We start from the raw sequence: 18,819 nt of genomic DNA on the forward strand, positions 1-18,819 counted from the left end.
AATTACTCAAAAATGAACCGAAAACCAAAAAAAAAAGTTATTTTTCCTCAGTACGAAAACCGTAACTAAACTGAGGTATTTTTTTTAATTGAACTGGAACGAGAACCCAAGTGAAAAAAGTAACGGTTGGAATCAACAAGGATGTGCGATTGGAATCAACATTACAATTCGGGTTAATAAGCAAATAAAACATTGGAATTATTAATTTAACAATTATATAATTTGGTTTACATGCATAATTTACCAATTATATGATAAAACATGTATTAACTATTATGCTTATTAATTTATATCTACAATATATAATAACGTGGTCCACAGTAATTTAGTGTAAAATTATCAAATAGTTGGTCCAGAAAGGTGATATTACAAATAATGTACATATTTTGAATTATTTTTTATTCCCTGGTAAAGCAGTAATTCACAACTAGCAATAACAACTTAATCGTTTAAACTTAGTACTAATAAAAATATGTTCCTAATATATATCAAAGCTATATTTTCACAGAAATTTCTTTAATAAATAATCAATCACCAAATACAACTCTGCATATCACATTAATACTATTGTAGTATAAGTCATGTCAATATACATATATACAAATATCATTTGCACTCTTACCATTTTTAGCTAATTTTTTAAAAAGCTACCATTTTCTGCTAAATTATTAATTTGGAATAGTGTTTTATGACAATATTAATATTCTTTACTATCAACATGAATTTGTATTTCTTTTTGTTACACAGGCAAGTTAAATACAGCAAGGGAAGCAACTTCACTCTAATTTATCACATAATATAAAAATTAAAAAATGAAGTTAATATTATATATGGAACAAGTTAAACGTAATTTTAACCAATTGCCTACATTTTCATTTTAAAATGATTTCTTTTGAAGAATAGGAAATATTTTAACATCACTATTATTTATATATTTATTTAAAATAATATTCAATAAACTTATTTAAAACCCAGGTTTATACAACAAAAAGCTACATTAAAAAAATGGATCGATTATATACCAATATTATTTACATTTTCAGCAATTTGTTATTAAAATTAAAAAATTTAATGGAAATATTTGACTCACTTAAATTAACAAATTAAAATCTTTTCTCAAAACATATTATTCAATCAATAAAACATGTTTGTCAAATTATTTTCTCTCTCATATAAGAACATAAATATAAATTTAAAAATGAACAATGATACACCTACTAAATGTATGTATTTTAAAATAATGAGAACATTCCAGGATTTGTTTGTCAAGAAACCACTTTATAAGCACTCTCCTTTTCTGAATCTGTGAAATGAAGAACAGCAGCGATTGCATTCAACATATGTTTTTTGCTATACGAATCTGTGGTCAATAAATAAGACAAAACTACATTCTTCAAATATTCAAGATTTGCACCCTCCCGTGATTGGATCCGTCGCAGTCTGAAATAATACATATTAAAGATTTATATATAATATAATAATATATATAAATTAATATTAAGCATAAATATTACCTATCAATTTCAAATTTTAAATTTCTTCGAACATCCTTAAATCTATCTTTTTCGATGGCTAGATCTCGTTGAGTATCTCTAAAACAAATATTTTACATTGATCCATTTTAAAATCATTATTAATTGGATAAATGTAAATTCTGTTTCAAACCTTAACTGCCCTTCTATAATATGCTTCTCTTTTCTAAGTGCAGATATTTCTAAATCTTTTCTTGATAATTCATGAACATAGTGTAACATATGAGGTGGTGCTGATACTTCCTAATATATGAAAAAATAATAATTTTAAATGAAAATATTATTATGAAATTATTTTAAAACATTGATTTACCTGTAGTGAACTATTGATGTCATACTTAGAATTCTTCTCAGTATCGACTCCCTTTTCTTGCCTTGTTCGAATTTCACATTCTCTTTCACTCAGCAACGTAGAATATCTATCCCTTTGAGCTTGCAATAGTTGTTCAAGAGCTTGAATGCGATTTTTGTACTCCGATATTTCTTCTTTATGGGAAATTTGTTCGTTTTCAATTTTCTAATAATAAAAATAAATACAACATTAATTAAAAATTACGAAAAAAACAAATGGCATATTTATTAGTAAAATATAGATAATATTTTGATAACATTAACTATAATTTTTTATAACTAATTAATTATTTCGTTTATTACTAATATTTTACCTTCCTTATAAATATACAAATATATTATTATTAAAAAAAACTAACGCTCAAAAATAAATTGTGTCACTATACATATGTGTACATCAGGAGCGGGCGGTGAGATACTTTCCCTCTCGATCGCTTTGTGAAGATCGCTTTCCCTCTCGATCGCTTTGTGAAAGTGAATGAGAGATAAGGGCATGTGGACCGCATGCTCTTATCTCTCATTCATTATCTCGCGTACAAGCGAGAGGATAAGTACCTCACCGCCCACTCCTGGTGTGTATGTATTTCATACTGTACATTGTACAATATAAAATACATGTACAAAAGGTATTTCATATGTTAGAATAAGAAAATATTTCAATTATAATGTAAATTCTCTATCAGTCTAGCCTTTCAAGCATATAATATGGCGATCACAAAGATTCTCTTTTTCTAGCCTTTCTAGCATATAGCTTTATGGCGACCAAAAAAATAGAAAGAGATGACTCATCAATGGCAATTTCGATCAGTCAGGCAATCGCAGTTTTAGTCCTCACCAAGGAAGGACGTAAACACGAACCACATATGGCCTAAGCCCTCAGAGCCGCTGCCACATCAAGGCTAGCACAGTAGCAGACTACCACTAAAGGGCTTTGCCTATGGCCGGTCGATACCCTTCGTAAAAGACTAACCACAGATGTTTTTTTGCATACACAGGAGTTTTGCCATTTGATGGCCATCAATCCTGAATTTTTTTACAATAAAATAAGAAATCTGCAAATGTGTATATATTTTCTTCTTCATTAAGTAAAGCTTCACATTTCATACAAACGCAATTCGAATTTATCTGTTCATATTTATATCGCTGTAACTCATTTTCATATTTTTGTTTGCTTTGAAAGTTTTAACATTATTATGTGGTGTTTTAAGACTAAACCGGCATACTAATATATATCAGGTTGTTCCATAAGTTTTTGCATTTATTAGGGTGCGTTTTCTCCAGCTTTTTCTACAATTCTTCTCTACGTGTTAATCAATTTTTTATAACTGATTCAAAAAATATTGTATTTTTGGAATCATATTCTGCAAATTAGCACCTTTCCCAACTTTTAAAATGTCTATGAACTGATAGGTGACACGTTGAGCTTTTGTGCTAACTTCTGTATCGTTAATATTTGACCTGCTTTGATGGCAGCCCTAATATACTCACTAACAACCTCTCAGGACTACCCACTCTTATGTAGATATTTAATGTTACAATTCACGGAACGAAATTTTTAGAACCACATTTGACCCTTTCCTAAATTTAATGGCATCCCTAACAATTGCACTACAGATGTTTTTAACTGTTATTATCGCATTATCATAGTTGAATTTCATAAAGCATAATATAGCTAAGCTGAGATTATTATATCTTCATTGCCATTGTCGATTTAGGGTTTAAAATATTGAAACAAAAAATAACCCATTACTAAATAGCATCATCGATACAAGACTGTTAACAAACACTGAAAGAATAGTGAAATTATCATTAATTTATAAAAAGTTATACATGTTTGCAAATGTAAGAGAAAAACTTAATGGCTTTTTGAACAACCATTAGTTAATATTAAAACATAAAAAAATGAGATTTAACATGGCAACCATGTTCCAGCTTTTTCCTTTTTTTAAGTGTATATTGAGCTAATTTTACTATTTTGTGGTTGTTAAAAACAAATAACATGAAAAATCCGAAAGACAATACTAATACTAATAGACAATACTAGTACTAATAGTAGAAAGTCAGTTTATGTGAACCTTATTTATCCATATTTTCGATATTGTACAAGTATTATACAAATAAAAATAGCATATTATACAAGTTTCTTGCTGAATAGTGTCATATTATCAGAAAAGGATTCGATGATATTTTGTAAGTGACGGTAAATTCATGGTATATTGAAAAAAAGCTTATTCAGAAGTGAAAAATATTAAAATTGTATCGACACAAAAAAAGTAAAGTGTAAGTCTAAAATAAATGAAAAAAGGTCTGACGAGCCATATACCTGCCTTATAACTGTACGCATTTATTGCAAGTCGAGTCGATAATTATTTGTCAATTTAATGAAACATTACAGAACAAATCTAATGATAAATTTAAAATCAGCGTTTTATTTCAGTAAAAATATATGTATATCGTACATATGGGGATGGGGAGCCATACTTTCGTATGTATGTAATATATAATAAATAATAATGTTTTCATTGGCTAAGCATTTTAATCATCATTACGCTCTGGCACATAAAATACTAATTTTGTTACAGCGTTACTTTGGTAAACGCTCTTATGATGCAGCGCTATAATGCAGCGCTCTTTTGACGCACGCCCATTTGTCCGCCCTCATTTGTAACGTTGCCAGTATTAACTTATCACTACAAATATTGTTCTCAACTTCCCTCTATGCTATATTTAAGTACCTGTTCCATTAGATTAATTTTTCCTTCAGATTCTTTTTCAGTCTCTTCGATTTGCTGGTTTAATATTTCAACTTTATCTTGCAGGGTTTTTATATGATATTTTAATTGGTCTGCCTCGCTCTTATCGATACCATTTTCATCGTCTCTGCTGTTATTCTTTGAATTAGAACTTTGTGCTATCTGTTTCTTGTACAAATTACATTCGGTTTTAAGAGCCGTCAATTCAGCTCTACAAACCAAATGCAAATTTTGAGCACTCGATCCGGACATATTGAATAGACTCCACATATCCACTGGACTACCCAAGTTTTCGTTCACGCTGATGATTTCCTTTTTAAGATTATGCAGTTTATCAATCAATTTGTGTAAATACGATTTACTTGTGAAATCTTCAGGTGTCACTGGCATGAAATCTAAAATCAATACATATTTTTTAATTATTTAAATTTTGCTACGGAAGTTTCAAATCAAAAATACCATCATCACAAATTGAAGACTTATTGCAGTGATCTGAAGATTCCGATGTTTTTTCATCTCTTAATTTTCTATTCATGTTTTCTCTAAGATGTTGTATTACTTCTTGATCTCTTCTTCTTTGCCTATCATATTCACCGACTGTATCTGATAATTCAGCTAATTTAGCTTCTAATGCAGCGACTCGCTCTTCTTGACTGGCGCACATTTTTCTAGCAGTTTCTTCAGCTCTTTTAGCCTTGATTCGTTCCTTATAAATCAACAAAATGTGTGTTATTTATTTTAAATTATTTAAAATATACATTTAGTTTAGATATATTATTACAAACCTCTCTCAGTGCAACTACGTGATTTTGTTTCATTTGAGATATTTCTTCTTGTAATTGCACCAGCATTTGAGGTGTTTCAATAGTTCTGGCTTCAGCTCTATTCAGTTTTCTTTGAGTAGCTTCTAATTCATGATTCAAGTCTCTAAACTTTTTCTCTAGCTCCTTATTACCTTTAAATGACGATGTAAAAATGATATAACTAAAATATAGTAAAAAGAAATGTAATATAAATTTATTATCTTAATACCAGGATCATTAGTTGCTACATATTTATCTTCGAGTTTTTCTTTTGATCGACGCTCTACGCTCAATTTCGTTTGTAACTCTCTATAAAGTTATAAAATTGTATGAAATAATATAATTTGTACATACATACACATATGATTAGTTAAAGATTCATACTTTAGCATTAGTGTATGTTCCGTTTGTTCTCGCTCTCTTTCTTGAATCTCAAACGATAGTTTAGCTTTGATATTATCCACTTCGGCTTGCCGTTGCTTAGCATAATTTTGCAATTGCTCTTGCAAATCTCTTATTATCTTCTCATTCTAAAAAATGAATAAGAATTAATAAATAAAAAAAGTATCTATACATATATAGTATTTTATACCAACTTGTTCTCTAACAAGTTTTTTATCATTTAGGTAAGCTTCTTCCATGCGTGATTTTTCAGCTGCCAGCATAGCCATTGATTTTGTAAGTTTAGATACTGAATCATCTAATAAAATGTTTGTTTTAAATATCTTAATTATTATAAATTAAATTATAAAGAGTATACCTCTATTAGTTGATCTTTCAACATTTTGGATTGCTGTTAAACTTCCTTCTAATGCCTCCTTTTCCCTTAACAACCCTTTGTAAGCAGTTACGAGATCTGCAATACATTACTAAAGGTATTAAAATATATTTTTATAGAAAAAACAATCCATATCATCAAAATATTCAATTGAATGAGAATTTTATATAAGGAAATATACACATTATACGTTTTTAAAAGAAAACATATGGATGTCAAGTCACAAAATTAACATGACATTATTGGTTTGTTAGCTTACTTACCGCGTAATCGACTTTCGTATTTTCTTAACTTTTCATCTTGCTTCGAAACGGTATCCGCTAATTCCGAACTTGGTAACCTCTCCATTTTTGTACAATATCCTGTATGTGAAATGAGCTAATGCCAGTTTGACGTTTGTTATGGCCATAACACGTTAACGTGACGGACAGGTATTATATTTTTTTTCTATATATATCTATTATAAGGGGAAAATAAGATAATTTAAATAGGTATTACAAAATATATATATATAAGTAAAATACATCAATTTTTAAATAACATAATTCAAATAAATATTATTGGTAAACATAAAAAATCATATCAACCCTTTACTGCATAAAATGCACTGTATGATCTTATGAACTAAATTTTTAAAATCTAATTATTTTTAGTCTCGCTGCATATAGTGACATCTTTGGTAACGTAATTGCAACCACTTTGCTATCAGGCATCGAAACAAGAAATGCGTTAATCGTTGGTAGTCATTTGAAGGGCGTCAGTTTTCTCCTCTTGGTTAAATTTCGCAACTGTAAATTGCTAAGAGGGGGAGTACTATGGGGACCCCGAGACGGCTTCATATTGTTACGTGTTTCAAGACAATTTTTTCGTTGATTTGAGTACAACACACGTTTTAAAAAATATATATGTCGAGAAACGTTCAATATTGTTTAGTATATTTAAGCATTTATTAATTAATTTAACAATAGGTATCATATTATAAATGAGATTAATATTTTAAACCACATATGGCTCTACATGCAGCAAAGGTTATGATGATATTGCCATATCTGTTACTTCATGCATTAAGTGCTATAAATATTATGCTGAATTTGCTATTCCTCGCAAAACAATAAAAATATCTTTACCTCTACAATTTGCTTTTTTAAATATATGTTTGCTGCTGACGATGATTCAACGATGTGTTGAAAAATAGCCATTGGGCAATGCACAGATGATTATTAAAAATTCCTTGTCATGACGTTTTTATTACATAATTCATTTCTTTTCTTGTTCTTAATACGTAGAATGCCACATTTGGCTTGATTAATATTACAGTTAATACTGCATGCAGCTCTTATATATGGAATACATTATTTTAGCAATAAAAAAATTATAATTTTTAAATATATTTTTATTGTTTTTCCTCGATATTTTTTAACATTTTAATAACATATATTTTTTCGCAGCCAACAAAATGCACTCGGTAAGGGGTTAATGTAATAAAGTTTAAAAATTATCAGATTTTATATAAATATTTAACAATCATTAAATATATTTTATACGTTCAACAAAAAATATTTTCCAATTGTTTTGTCTTTAATTGATTTAACCCTTGTATATGAGTTTGTAATAAGTCTGTTTTATATCATTATCAGGTAAAAATTATTAAAATTCCTGTGTAAGTTTTACTTAATTACTGGTGCGGAATTAGTATCTTTAACTATATTTATTCCAATGAAAGTTTATAACATAAATTAAGTAATTAATATATTGTAACCAATGATCAGGAACATTTTAAAAAAGTAATTTTAATTAACATTGTTAAATGGAAATAAATTTGTTCGATTTAAACTACCGAATAGCAAAATACAGTATTTTATTTTTACTAATATTTTTATGCAGAATTTAAATTTTCTAAGTTATTTATTGTAATGTAAGGTCAAAAAGTAATAAAAACGTCTCTTAAAAACTAAATAATATTTATTTTTTATATATAAAAGTATAAAAGAAATGTTTTATTTGCAGTTAATAATTATATATTATACGTCATCATAGATTATTTTTTATAGCATACTTAATTTTAAGTATTTATAAACAGGGCTTCGAACCGAAAAAAATGTTATTTTTGTCCGAACAAAAACTGGAGCTGAACCGAAAAAAATATTTTTTTTTCGATGCGGTTCATGTTTAAGTACGAAGGCATAAAAAATGCAAGATGTGCAACATTTGAAAATTATTTGGAAAAAATTAGAATTTTTAAAAAATAAATAAAAACTAGTAAAGGATCGGCAAAATAGTCAAATATCCTATTTCTACAAATTTTCTTGAATTAACTTTAACCATATACAAATATAAGACAGAAAAAGCATATTTAAGAATTTTGAGAAAAAAATAAAAATATATATCCTCATTTATACAAAGTTGCAATGGTGGTTTTAAAAGCTCCAGTAACACTAATATATATTGTCTACATATGTTTTTTTGAATAAATTATATTGGTATCATATCTTATATACTTTTAATTCTAATTATTATACCTTTAATTAATTACAATTATTTATAATATATTATTGTATGCTTATAGGCAATAGAGAAATAAAACGGCTTAAAATATTGTACAAAATTTATTTTTAATACAAATAAAATATAGTCACTCGAAGCTTAACCGAAAACAGCTATACATTTTTTTAATTGAATCGGAACGAAAAAAATAACGTTTCGATGCTCTGTTTTTAATATAAAATAAAAAATTACCGTACTACAAGTTCATATAATTATTTATTATTAAAATTACTATTTATATGTGATGTGGTAAATGATAATATAGGATTATAAGTATCAGGTAACAATTTAAAAATATCTATCCTTGAAAAAATGCAAAAATTATTCATTTTCTTAAATATATTTTTTGGTGCTATGTAACAGGAACATATTTTAAAAGATATGTGCATTTAAATAAATACTGTATTCCAATTTAAACGAATTGTTTGTGCATTTAGGTAAGGTAAATATTCGGATTTTTACTCTGCAAATAGTTATTTATATACAGAATATTTATTTAATATATTGCTAATTTAAATTGTCCTTTTATTTTTTTTATATAATGCTCGTTTATTGGAGAATAAGAGTAAAAAAATATTTTAGATGTCGTTGTCTCAATTTTCTCACTATGTAGTAAACTACATTCATAATATTTTTTAATATGAATTAAAAAAAAATAACAGCAAATTTGTTGTTTTCTCATAAATAATATAATAAAAATCAGACGTCCCTGAGATTACAAAAATATGTATGTATTGAAAAAAAACACTATTACATTTTCCAGTAACATATAATATCTATCGTTAATAAAAAAGCAAAATTTGATCGTTATTCAGAGATTAAATTATTATTATTTTATTTACGAGCTATTAGGCTTATTTTAATGAATTTAGAAATTTTAATAAATATTTACAGCTTTAGGATTAAATATAGAAATACCGTTAAACTCGAAACATCGTTTATTATTAAATAATTGTTAAGGGTAAAATAATTACAACACAGATATTTTATAAAGTTTATTGAGAAGTTTATAAAAATTATATGTACGCCACACATATGAATTTTTAATCAAACCCTAAACTAAAATATCGATCGAAAAAATTACATTACAATCACTTAATAAAACATGAAGTTGACATTATAATTCATTTAATTGACGAGATCCGTCGTCATCCCTCGCTCGGAAGAATACACATAGAGGAGAGAAAGAGGGACGAGTCGAACATGTAACGGAGCTTTTGTCTTTTTTTCGCAACGGCAACACCGACAATTCCAAACGCCTAGTATTGATCGAAAGAACGCGTGACGCCGACAATCGACGAAATGCAAATATTTCGAATTCCACAGATTCGTTTCTCGCGCCGAAGCGGACGTCGGCTCGCGGCGCCGATAACGAACATGATTTCTTTCAGATATCTCGACCGATAGGACGCTTCGGCGCGCGCTCCCGACGCACAGCTCAGAGTTCGTCGACCTTTACCCTTACCCTTCGCAGAGGGGTATTAACCCCGGAACGGCCGCGCGATTATTTTTAGACAATAATCAATCGGCGTCCTTTCTCGCAAAATTCGACAGAATCGATAACCGAGAAGCGCGTCGCGAGCTTTCGCTATTGGAATCCAATTAGCTTTGGAAACGCTCTTAATATCGACCAAACTAGGAATAGAATCACGAAACGAATTTCGAATTCCACCCTAGTTGCGAGACGCCATTTTGTGGTGCCGATGCAGTTAGATTTCTCGCGTTAGATTTGAACCGATTCGTCAATTAACATTTCACAACTTGAAAATTGATCAGAAGACTTAAAAAAGTCATCCCTTAAGATTAATTATTGCAAATAAGCATAATATAGATCTAACGATTATTTAAAGAAATACAATCGTGTCGAGTATTAAATATATATTATAAAAATTAAAAACATGTTCAAAGTTGTACTCATCTCGTAAGTGAAAACATAAGATCGGGAGTCGCTCTAGACTGCGACAATATAATAGCGTAAAGGAGGACTATTGGTTAGTTACATTAATACACAACTTAGTCTACTCGTAAGGGATCAAATTAATATTGCAGATTAACAGTCAACAATTACGACTAATCGTATATGTACATAGTACACAACGTCACTTAATTATACAAATACTGTTAATGAGGTACATGTGCTGTTACAATCGTTATCAGTTATGCGAATGAAACACATTTTTCACGATATGTTATGTTATCTGATATATTTACTTTTCTTTCGACGGTGAAGTTTAAAGAAAAGCAAAGATCTTCGGGGCTTCCTCGGTATTATATAAAATTTACGACTATAAAATTTGATTAAACCTAAGAGTACGATCGTCTCTTATTATAACTATTATTCCTTGTACATTTAGTTAGTCGTCGCTCGGTCGTGCCAACGAAAAAGTTAATACAACTGAAAGTAACGAACGCGAATCTAAGTCGCGAATCGCAAAACGACAACGTAGAAGAAAAAGGAAAGCGGGAGAAAATCAGCGGGAGAAAATAAAAGAAGAAGCAAAATTTTGAGGTGTTTTATTATTGCTAGAATCAATAATAATCTAAATTGGATCTACCAAGATTACATTCGTTGACGTTTACAATTTAACCAAATTAACATCGAAGGTGATTGCTTTGAACTGACCGATACCGGGAACAGAACAAATCAAGCCCTATCTAAAATCTAGGCCACACCATTTATTTAAACCCATACCTGCCCAAAAAGTGATAATGATAACGATAAAAATAAAAATAAAATAAAATTATAATATAAATAAAATATAAACGAAAGTGGTCGTTCACCGTCTGCGAGAGCCGCGCGCGGTCATCGAAACGAATCAAACTTAAATCTACGATTATATAAATCTGAGAGAAATAAAAAAGAACAAAAAACGAACATAATCATAAACCTAAGCTACTGTAGTGTAAACGCGACGGGTGTGCGAGAACAAATTGTTAATATTCGACGATAACTGGTCTAGATTTCGGACAGGTATATACCAAAGAATCTTCGATGCGCAGACATAACCGTTTCGATTCAGTTAGCATACATGAAACATATGACAACACAACACAAAATATTCATAACTTATAATAATAATAATAATAAACGAATATACCGGTGCGCACCGACGTAGGTACGCACGCAAATATAACGTCTAATTCATCTGATCCCCAATGCTTGGGTATTGTGACTAGTTTTGGACACACATGTACGTAAAGAAAAACATGTTAGAAGTTATTTATAATAATAAATAATATGTCTATGATTCATTTACAACATAAAAAAATGCACGCACACACACACACACGCATACATATACATATATACATATACACAATGCGCGGATTATTGCTAACGTGACATATATTAATATGTATATATGCAAGATTAGGTCAATATGTGCGTGTATATATATATATATGAACATACATAGCTTCCAACGGGTCGTCGTCTATATGTCATATCATATATATAATTTAATTAAATTTAATGTAATGTAATGTAATATAATATAATATAATAATAATAATGTAGATGCGGTCATGAATTAGAACGAAAAATATATTAATATTAATATATAATATAATATAATATAAGCAATAAATTAGATAAACTTACGATACATACTAAATATACTTATTCCACCTAGAGTTGCGCAAATGTGATAATTGCTGACTAGTTCGATTTGTAAATGTAAGTACTTTCAGTAATCGATCGCCCGCGTTTGTCTCGCGGGCTCTTACTTATTTTAACTTACCTAGTAAAATATGCAATCAGATCGCGGCGACGCCGTCGGCGGCATCGTAGCAATTGTAAAGGTTGCCGGAAATAATCCACGCCGTCGACGGCGCCGTTCGAACAAGCCGAACTGAAACGTCACGTAACCGCTACACGTAGACACTAAATATATATATATTTATTTATTACGTTTGAGATTATTCGATTATTAATTTTTATATGTATTTATTTCTGTATAAAAATACCTTGTAAATACTCTTCTTTTGTATATATGGGGGGTAGTAGGAAAGAGGTCGAACCGTTTACGCGGCGAGCACCAGTTGCCCGATTGTTAGAGACGATGGACCGCGCGCGAGCCGCCCCGACGTCCGTCCGTCCGAAGCGCGACTCCGTATGTGTATGTACAAATCGAATTTAACTATCGTCGTAATTTCAACTAACTAAACGCGACGGAGCGGCATCGGAGGGAGCGGACGGGGGGAGCGAATCCCGGCGACTAATTTGGCAATGACGTTACGATTATAATAATAATTATATATATATATAAATATGTCATCATAATCATAATAATAAATAGAATAATAATAATCTGAAAGTAGACGTAAACGCTAAACTATTCTACGCGCACGAAAAAATAATAATAATACGTACATCCGACAAAACCGAACACGACACTTTCAAGCGAGACATCCTTAAGACTACGCGCGCCCGGCGCGGGGCCGAGGCGCCGAAGACCGCCCGAACGAACGAGGAATTATTACTTTTAGCTATTATCACAATGTGCGTAAAAATATCGGATTCGACACGGTGGCGGCGGAAGCGGCGCTTAAGACTTGCTCTTGTTCGTCTTGAAGCTGACCTGCAAGACCTGGCCGGCGAGCGCGTAGCCGTTGAGCGACTGGATGGCGACGACGGCCTCCTCGTAGTTGGTCATGGTGACGAAGCCGTAGCCCTTGCACTTGTTGGTGGCGGGGTCGCGGATCACTTTGACGCTCTGGACGGCGCCGAACGGGCCGAACAGCTGCCAGAGGACGCTCTCCTCGGTGTCGGCGCCTATGTTGTAGACGAAGATGCACCAGCCGGAGCCGCCCAGAGCGTTGCCGGGTATGAGGGCCGGGTCGCCGGCCAGGGGCGAGAAGCGCTGCAGGCCCTTGTTGATGGCCAGCAGCGCCTTGCCCGCGGGGCCGGCGAAGCGACGCGCGGCGGCCGGCAAGTAAGCCGCGGCGGCCAGCGGAGCGAGCGTTTTGTTGTTGCTCGGGTTGTTGGCGCACTTGACCGTGATCGGACCCTGCGCGCCCGGGGGCACGGTGCCGTTCAGCTCGGCGATGGCGCGCTCGGCCTCCACGCGCTGGTCGAAGCGGATGAAGGCCACCCCGCGCGACAGGCCCTGCGCCGCCTCCTCGGACAGCCCCTGAGCTTGCGCCTGCGCCTGCGCGTGCCCCGCGGCCGCCGCCGCCGCCGCGTTGTCGTGCAGGATGCGCGAGCTGATGATGCGCCCGTACGGACTGAACAAGTTCTCCAGGTCCTGCTGGTTCATGTGCTTCGGCAGACCCGACACGTACAGGTTCGCCCCCTTGATGGCTTCGGAGCTGGGCCGCGCGAACGACACCTTGATGATCTTGTTCTGGAGCCGCAGGCCGTTCAGGGTGTTGACAGCCTTCTCCGCGTCTTCCGGCCGATGGTAGTTGACGAACGCGTATCCGAGGCTCTGCCCGTTCAGGATGTGGTCGGGGAAGACGGTCACCTTGTCGCGGATCAGCTTGCAGCTCTCCACCTCGCCGACGCTCGAGAACAGCGAGCGGATCTCCTCCTGCGTCATCGTCTGCGGCAGGTAGTTCACGATCAGGTTGGTCTTGGACTCCTGCTTGCCGGGCTGCGCGGACCCGCCGTTCTGGCTCGGCGGCTGGCCCAGCGCCTCGAGAGACTTGCCCATCATGACGGCCGGCGGGGCGACTGAGGCTCCCCCTTCGCGGGCTGCGCCCATTCAACGGAGGGCTGAGAGCGCGGGGGCGTCGCCTCGCGGACTGCGCAACCGAGGAGCGCGCGACTCGCGACCGACCGCGCCGCCCGCTGGCAACACCGACGGCCGCCGGCGAGCGTTCGGTGTCAACGACCTTGGGATTATAGATTTTGCGAAGAGCGGAGGGGCGGGTCGCGTCGCCGAGGCCCTAACCCCGCGCTTGTCGTCCATGACCGCGGCGTCCGACGCCGAAGCGATCGAAAACGCGACGAATGTCGATCGAGCCGATCCGCAAAAAACTCGTTTCGATATTTTTCACAATTGCACGCGAATCGCCCCGACGGACGGACACGCCCCCGCCGCTCGACGGAGACGCCGGGCGGCCGATTACGCAGCTTCGCCGGCGCGCCCACAGATGGTGGACCGAAAATATTTACAATCGACCGATATATCTTTCCAAATAGAATCCTACCAGAATTTACATTTTTACCATTAAGATAACAGATTACGTACGATTTAATTAGCCTAACTTTGCCAATTAAAAACTAGGATAAAATCGGTGTTGCCAGCATGTCCGTTATAAAACATTATTTATTATCATATTTTCTAAATTAGATCTGAATATTTATTTTATAATATATAACAATTGCGCAAATAAAATATTGTGCAATTGTTATATTTTCAATCCTATTGGTTTTAATATTTTTTCCCCCTCTTTCTTTCGGTAATATTCTTCAAGAAACTCTTATCCGATTAAATTAAACTTTTAAAGTGATACATCTAATTAAAAATTATTATATCTTTTTTGATTTCTTTACCCCCCCCCCCCTCCCTCTTAACTATGTTACTAGATTTGATTGAGCCACACTACTTTTTGTTTCACACTGTAACAATTCCACTCACGCTTTACTCCGCCCTCTCCCCAAACCTTTGCCATAATTTATGGTAGCATAGCAGTAATTTTATGCGCTTTATTTCAAACCTATAAATTTATAGCTGTCAATTATAGAGGCAAAATTTGATTTGAATAAAATTTTTATACAATTCACGTGGGCTGCCAAAGTTGAGACAAATCCAAACGTGGTTTTCACAACACAGCAACCGGCAACAAGCAACTAGCAACAGGCAACTTTTATCGCTGAAGGGATTTTATATTGAATTAAATGGAGAGTTTCACACTAAGCAAAGCTGAACACAGGGGAGTGCAGCGGGTGCAATGTGCCCGAGGCTTGGACTATGATATGCGATTCAAAAATAAAAATAAATGCAAATATTTTTTGCCACTATGCACTTCTTTAGACAACGTGCTTTTTAATTATTGCCAGAAAAATTTACGTTAAAATGTTGAAAAAATGCTCATTATATGACCATTTTTGTAGAAACGATGTGCTCTAAAGTCCTCGGTGTTAGAGGTAGCAGATTATTAAAATTCGCATAAGTAAAGCAAACTTTTATACACTTTGTTTACGGTGATCGGAATATTGCGCAAACGGAAATTGTGCACATCAAAATTCCTTACTGCGAAAATTTCGAACATAGATGATTGTTTGATTTTACTTTTAGTTCCAAATGATTTATATTCTTCCCCATTTTTAAGTAAAAAAATGTGTAAAATTAGTAAATGTAAGCTTTTCATATCATTGTAAATTACTAATATAATTATAAAATATTTTTGAAAAATTATGTTCTTAAATTAAAATCATATTGACATATATTATATAAACAGACATTATTTTTGTATACACCCCTTAAAATGGTGTGTAATCCTTTACAAGCTTATGAAATATTTTAGCAGGTAGTTTTTACCATAATACTGAGAACTATAAAAAGGAATTTGTCATTTTTAATTGCTCACTTACGTTTTAAAGGATTGCAGGTCTAATTATTCTGTCTTGCTTAAGTGACCATTATGACCCACTCTAGGTCCAAAAACACCGAGATTGGACATCTGAAGATTAAGCGAAAGTCATTTGGTCCGATTAATCCAACTAATTAATAATTTAATTAATAAACTAAAATTGGTTATTATAAAAAAAATAATTAATTACAGGTAAGCTATAATTACAGGTAAGAGTGGGCCTGCTAAATATTAAAAAAATGCTTAAAATAAACACATTAAAGAACTTTAAACGGTTTTTTATAAAATGTTCAAGATTTCTTAAAAGATATTATACATTTATTGGGGTGCCCCATTATTATGGCCATGGCTGTATATTGGCGTATTCTTAAATATACATATGTATATGTATATACTGATCCTCTATGGTCGGAATTTTTGCTGTGCGCAATTTTCGTTTGCGCAATAATCATCAAACCATTGTGTACAATATACAAACAGTATTATATTCATAAACTAAAATGCAATAATAATTTATTCAATTTTATGTCACCTCTTTAAATACATTTTATTATATAACGCTTACGGCTTGAGCAGGATTTATTTTATTTTTCTGAATTTGTAAGGTAGTTCAAAAATCTGATGTTTAAATTATTACTACGTTTGACTGCTTATATCGCATAACGAGCCACCTCATTAAGTGTCGTTTTAATTCAGTTCTTGGTATAGCTAAAGAAAGTTGTGGGTTGATGTATCAATTATATCTGATATCTAACTAATAAAAAATTAACAATTCAGTGTTTTGTTATTTGTCAATTTTAAAATTAATTAGCCATTTTTTTATTAAGTAATATAAGCAATCAACATAAATTAATGGCATATTCCTAAAAACAAGTATATTTTTATAACCAATTTGTTAAATACTGCATAAAATACTTGAATACACGTATAATGTTGAATACCCAGTATGCGATTATGTTTTTTTCGTTGACTTTTTGTCGACATTAGAAACAAATAATAGTAATAATAATTATTTTATATTTTATATATTAATATAATATTATTAAAATTGTAAGTTATTATTAGAGTTGAGAGTGAAATAATGTTTTGTCGAAACTTAATTGGTAAGGTAGAATTTAAAATTCACGTAGAAGTGGTCCGTACTTTTTCAAAGTTCGCGGCATTTTACAAACATTTTATTTATATTTTTTTTATATCGATATTTTTTATAGAAAATGCAAATTTTCAAATAAAAAATATCGACATTTATAACGGGTGTCCCAAAATTAACGCAAGATTTGAATTTGCCGTCATTTGTGCAGTAAATATTGACAGCTGAGAGTTTAAGGTTAGTTAAAGGAAATAGTAATCATAAATAATCCTATTCTATGTAGTTTATGATTCAATAAAAAATAACAATCTAAAGACTAAAAAATGTGTTTTCTATTTAATTCAAATCTTGCGTTAATTTTAGGACACCTTTTTATTTTGGGATTCTATACAAAGTATGCGCATATTTTTTTACTTGTCGACGCTTTAATCAGCGTCTGTAAAGGTAAAAGACATTTGGAAGTAAGAATGACAGCTTAGTGATGCAAAATATCTTAATACAAATCTAAAACCTTAAACAACTTGATTATTCTGGTCGCGTTTAGCAGGTCAAAAAAGTGTACTTAAGCTCCAATTGTTATATAAATGTATTACTAACCACACACGGTAACCATTCCCATGCCTCTACCATAATAATTATACTGAATTTAGGTAAAATTCTAATAATTCTATTCTAAATTAGATGGTAAGTACTCTTTATAAATACAAATTAAAAAATATAAATGACAATAAAATTTTATTCGTTGTAACTACAATTTTCTTTATTTTATTACACATTATTTGGGAAAGAAAATTCCCCAAAAGAACGTTGAATACATGAACGCCATCCACAGATCTAAATACGTAATTATTGTTTCCCTTGGGATCATCTTCAATTTTTTGACATTCTGAAGCAGTAGACAATAGTTCATGTAAATTTTAATGATAAGCTTATATCACACATCTTTCATACAAACTCTCGCAACTCAGTATTCTCCGTAATTTCCGTATGTTCATTTTTCTTTGCGTTTTCAACGGTGATGGCAAACATATTACAGCTGGCCGGGTTTTTAGAGCAAGGGCTGCTGCAGCCAGGAAGACATTTGAATTTAACCTTGATAAAATAAAGTTTAAACGTATTTTAAAGTGTTCGAAATATTATGTGAAAGAGAAGATTATTGTACAACTTACGCAACATGGACCTCTGCACGCAGGAGAGCAAATACTTCTATACGGACACGTCGAGGGCTCACAACAGCTTTTCTCTTCCACCTTAATAATATTATCTTTTATAACGTCTACTTGAAACGTAACGTTGAGTTTTATTGTATCTATTTCGCTTTCATCTCCCAAATTTATGTCGCTTCCCGTAGTTTTTGGATTCAAACAAAAAGCTGGAAAAAAACATAATTTATGCCTTATTCATTAATAAACAAAAATAAAGATTTGCA

The 18,819-nt window shown here is 32.8% G+C and overlaps 2 protein-coding genes across 2 annotated transcripts; both read right to left on the reverse strand.

Moving 5' to 3' along the window:
* Nucleotides 1-201: 201 nt before the first annotated feature.
* On the reverse strand, nt 202-6,648 carry GCC88 (GRIP and coiled-coil domain containing 88 kDa). The gene is made up of 12 exons (XM_088195083.1): nt 6,481-6,648; nt 6,200-6,295; nt 6,036-6,139; nt 5,824-5,969; nt 5,669-5,748; nt 5,422-5,591; nt 5,096-5,342; nt 4,619-5,031; nt 1,846-2,049; nt 1,666-1,775; nt 1,515-1,592; nt 202-1,440 (listed from the first exon to the last, which is right to left on the reverse strand). Exons 1-12 carry the CDS (start codon nt 6,563-6,565, stop codon nt 1,266-1,268), a joined length of 1,908 nt encoding a protein of 635 aa, XP_088051209.1. The 5' UTR covers nt 6,566-6,648; the 3' UTR covers nt 202-1,265.
* Nucleotides 6,649-9,743: 3,095 nt separating this feature from the next.
* LOC148230703 (ELAV-like protein 1) lies at nt 9,744-14,731 on the reverse strand. The gene has a single exon (XM_088194688.1). It carries the CDS (start codon nt 14,464-14,466, stop codon nt 13,309-13,311), a length of 1,158 nt encoding a protein of 385 aa, XP_088050814.1. The 5' UTR covers nt 14,467-14,731; the 3' UTR covers nt 9,744-13,308.
* Between the last annotated feature and the right edge of the window lie 4,088 nt (nt 14,732-18,819).

The sequence above is a fragment of the Plectrocnemia conspersa genome, unplaced genomic scaffold (assembly GCF_051122295.1).
Source record: "Plectrocnemia conspersa isolate PC_06_02 unplaced genomic scaffold, ASM5112229v1 ptg000010l, whole genome shotgun sequence".
NCBI classification, from domain to species: domain Eukaryota; kingdom Metazoa; phylum Arthropoda; class Insecta; order Trichoptera; family Polycentropodidae; genus Plectrocnemia; species Plectrocnemia conspersa.

Excerpts from the sequence above, each read along its gene's own strand:
- GCC88 (XM_088195083.1), bottom strand. The coding sequence starts at position 6,565 with ATGGAGAGGTTACCAAGTTCGGAATTAGCGGATACCGTTTCGAAGCAA. Across the intron at positions 5,970-6,035 it reads AAAAACTTGTTAGAGAACAA|AATGAGAAGATAATAAGAGA; the intron begins GTTGGTATAAAA and ends TTCATTTTTTAG. Across the intron at positions 2,050-4,618 it reads AAATTAATCTAATGGAACAG|AAAATTGAAAACGAACAAAT; the intron begins GTACTTAAATAT and ends TTTTATTATTAG.
- LOC148230703 (XM_088194688.1), bottom strand. The coding sequence starts at position 14,466 with ATGGGCGCAGCCCGCGAAGGGGGAGCCTCAGTCGCCCCGCCGGCCGTC.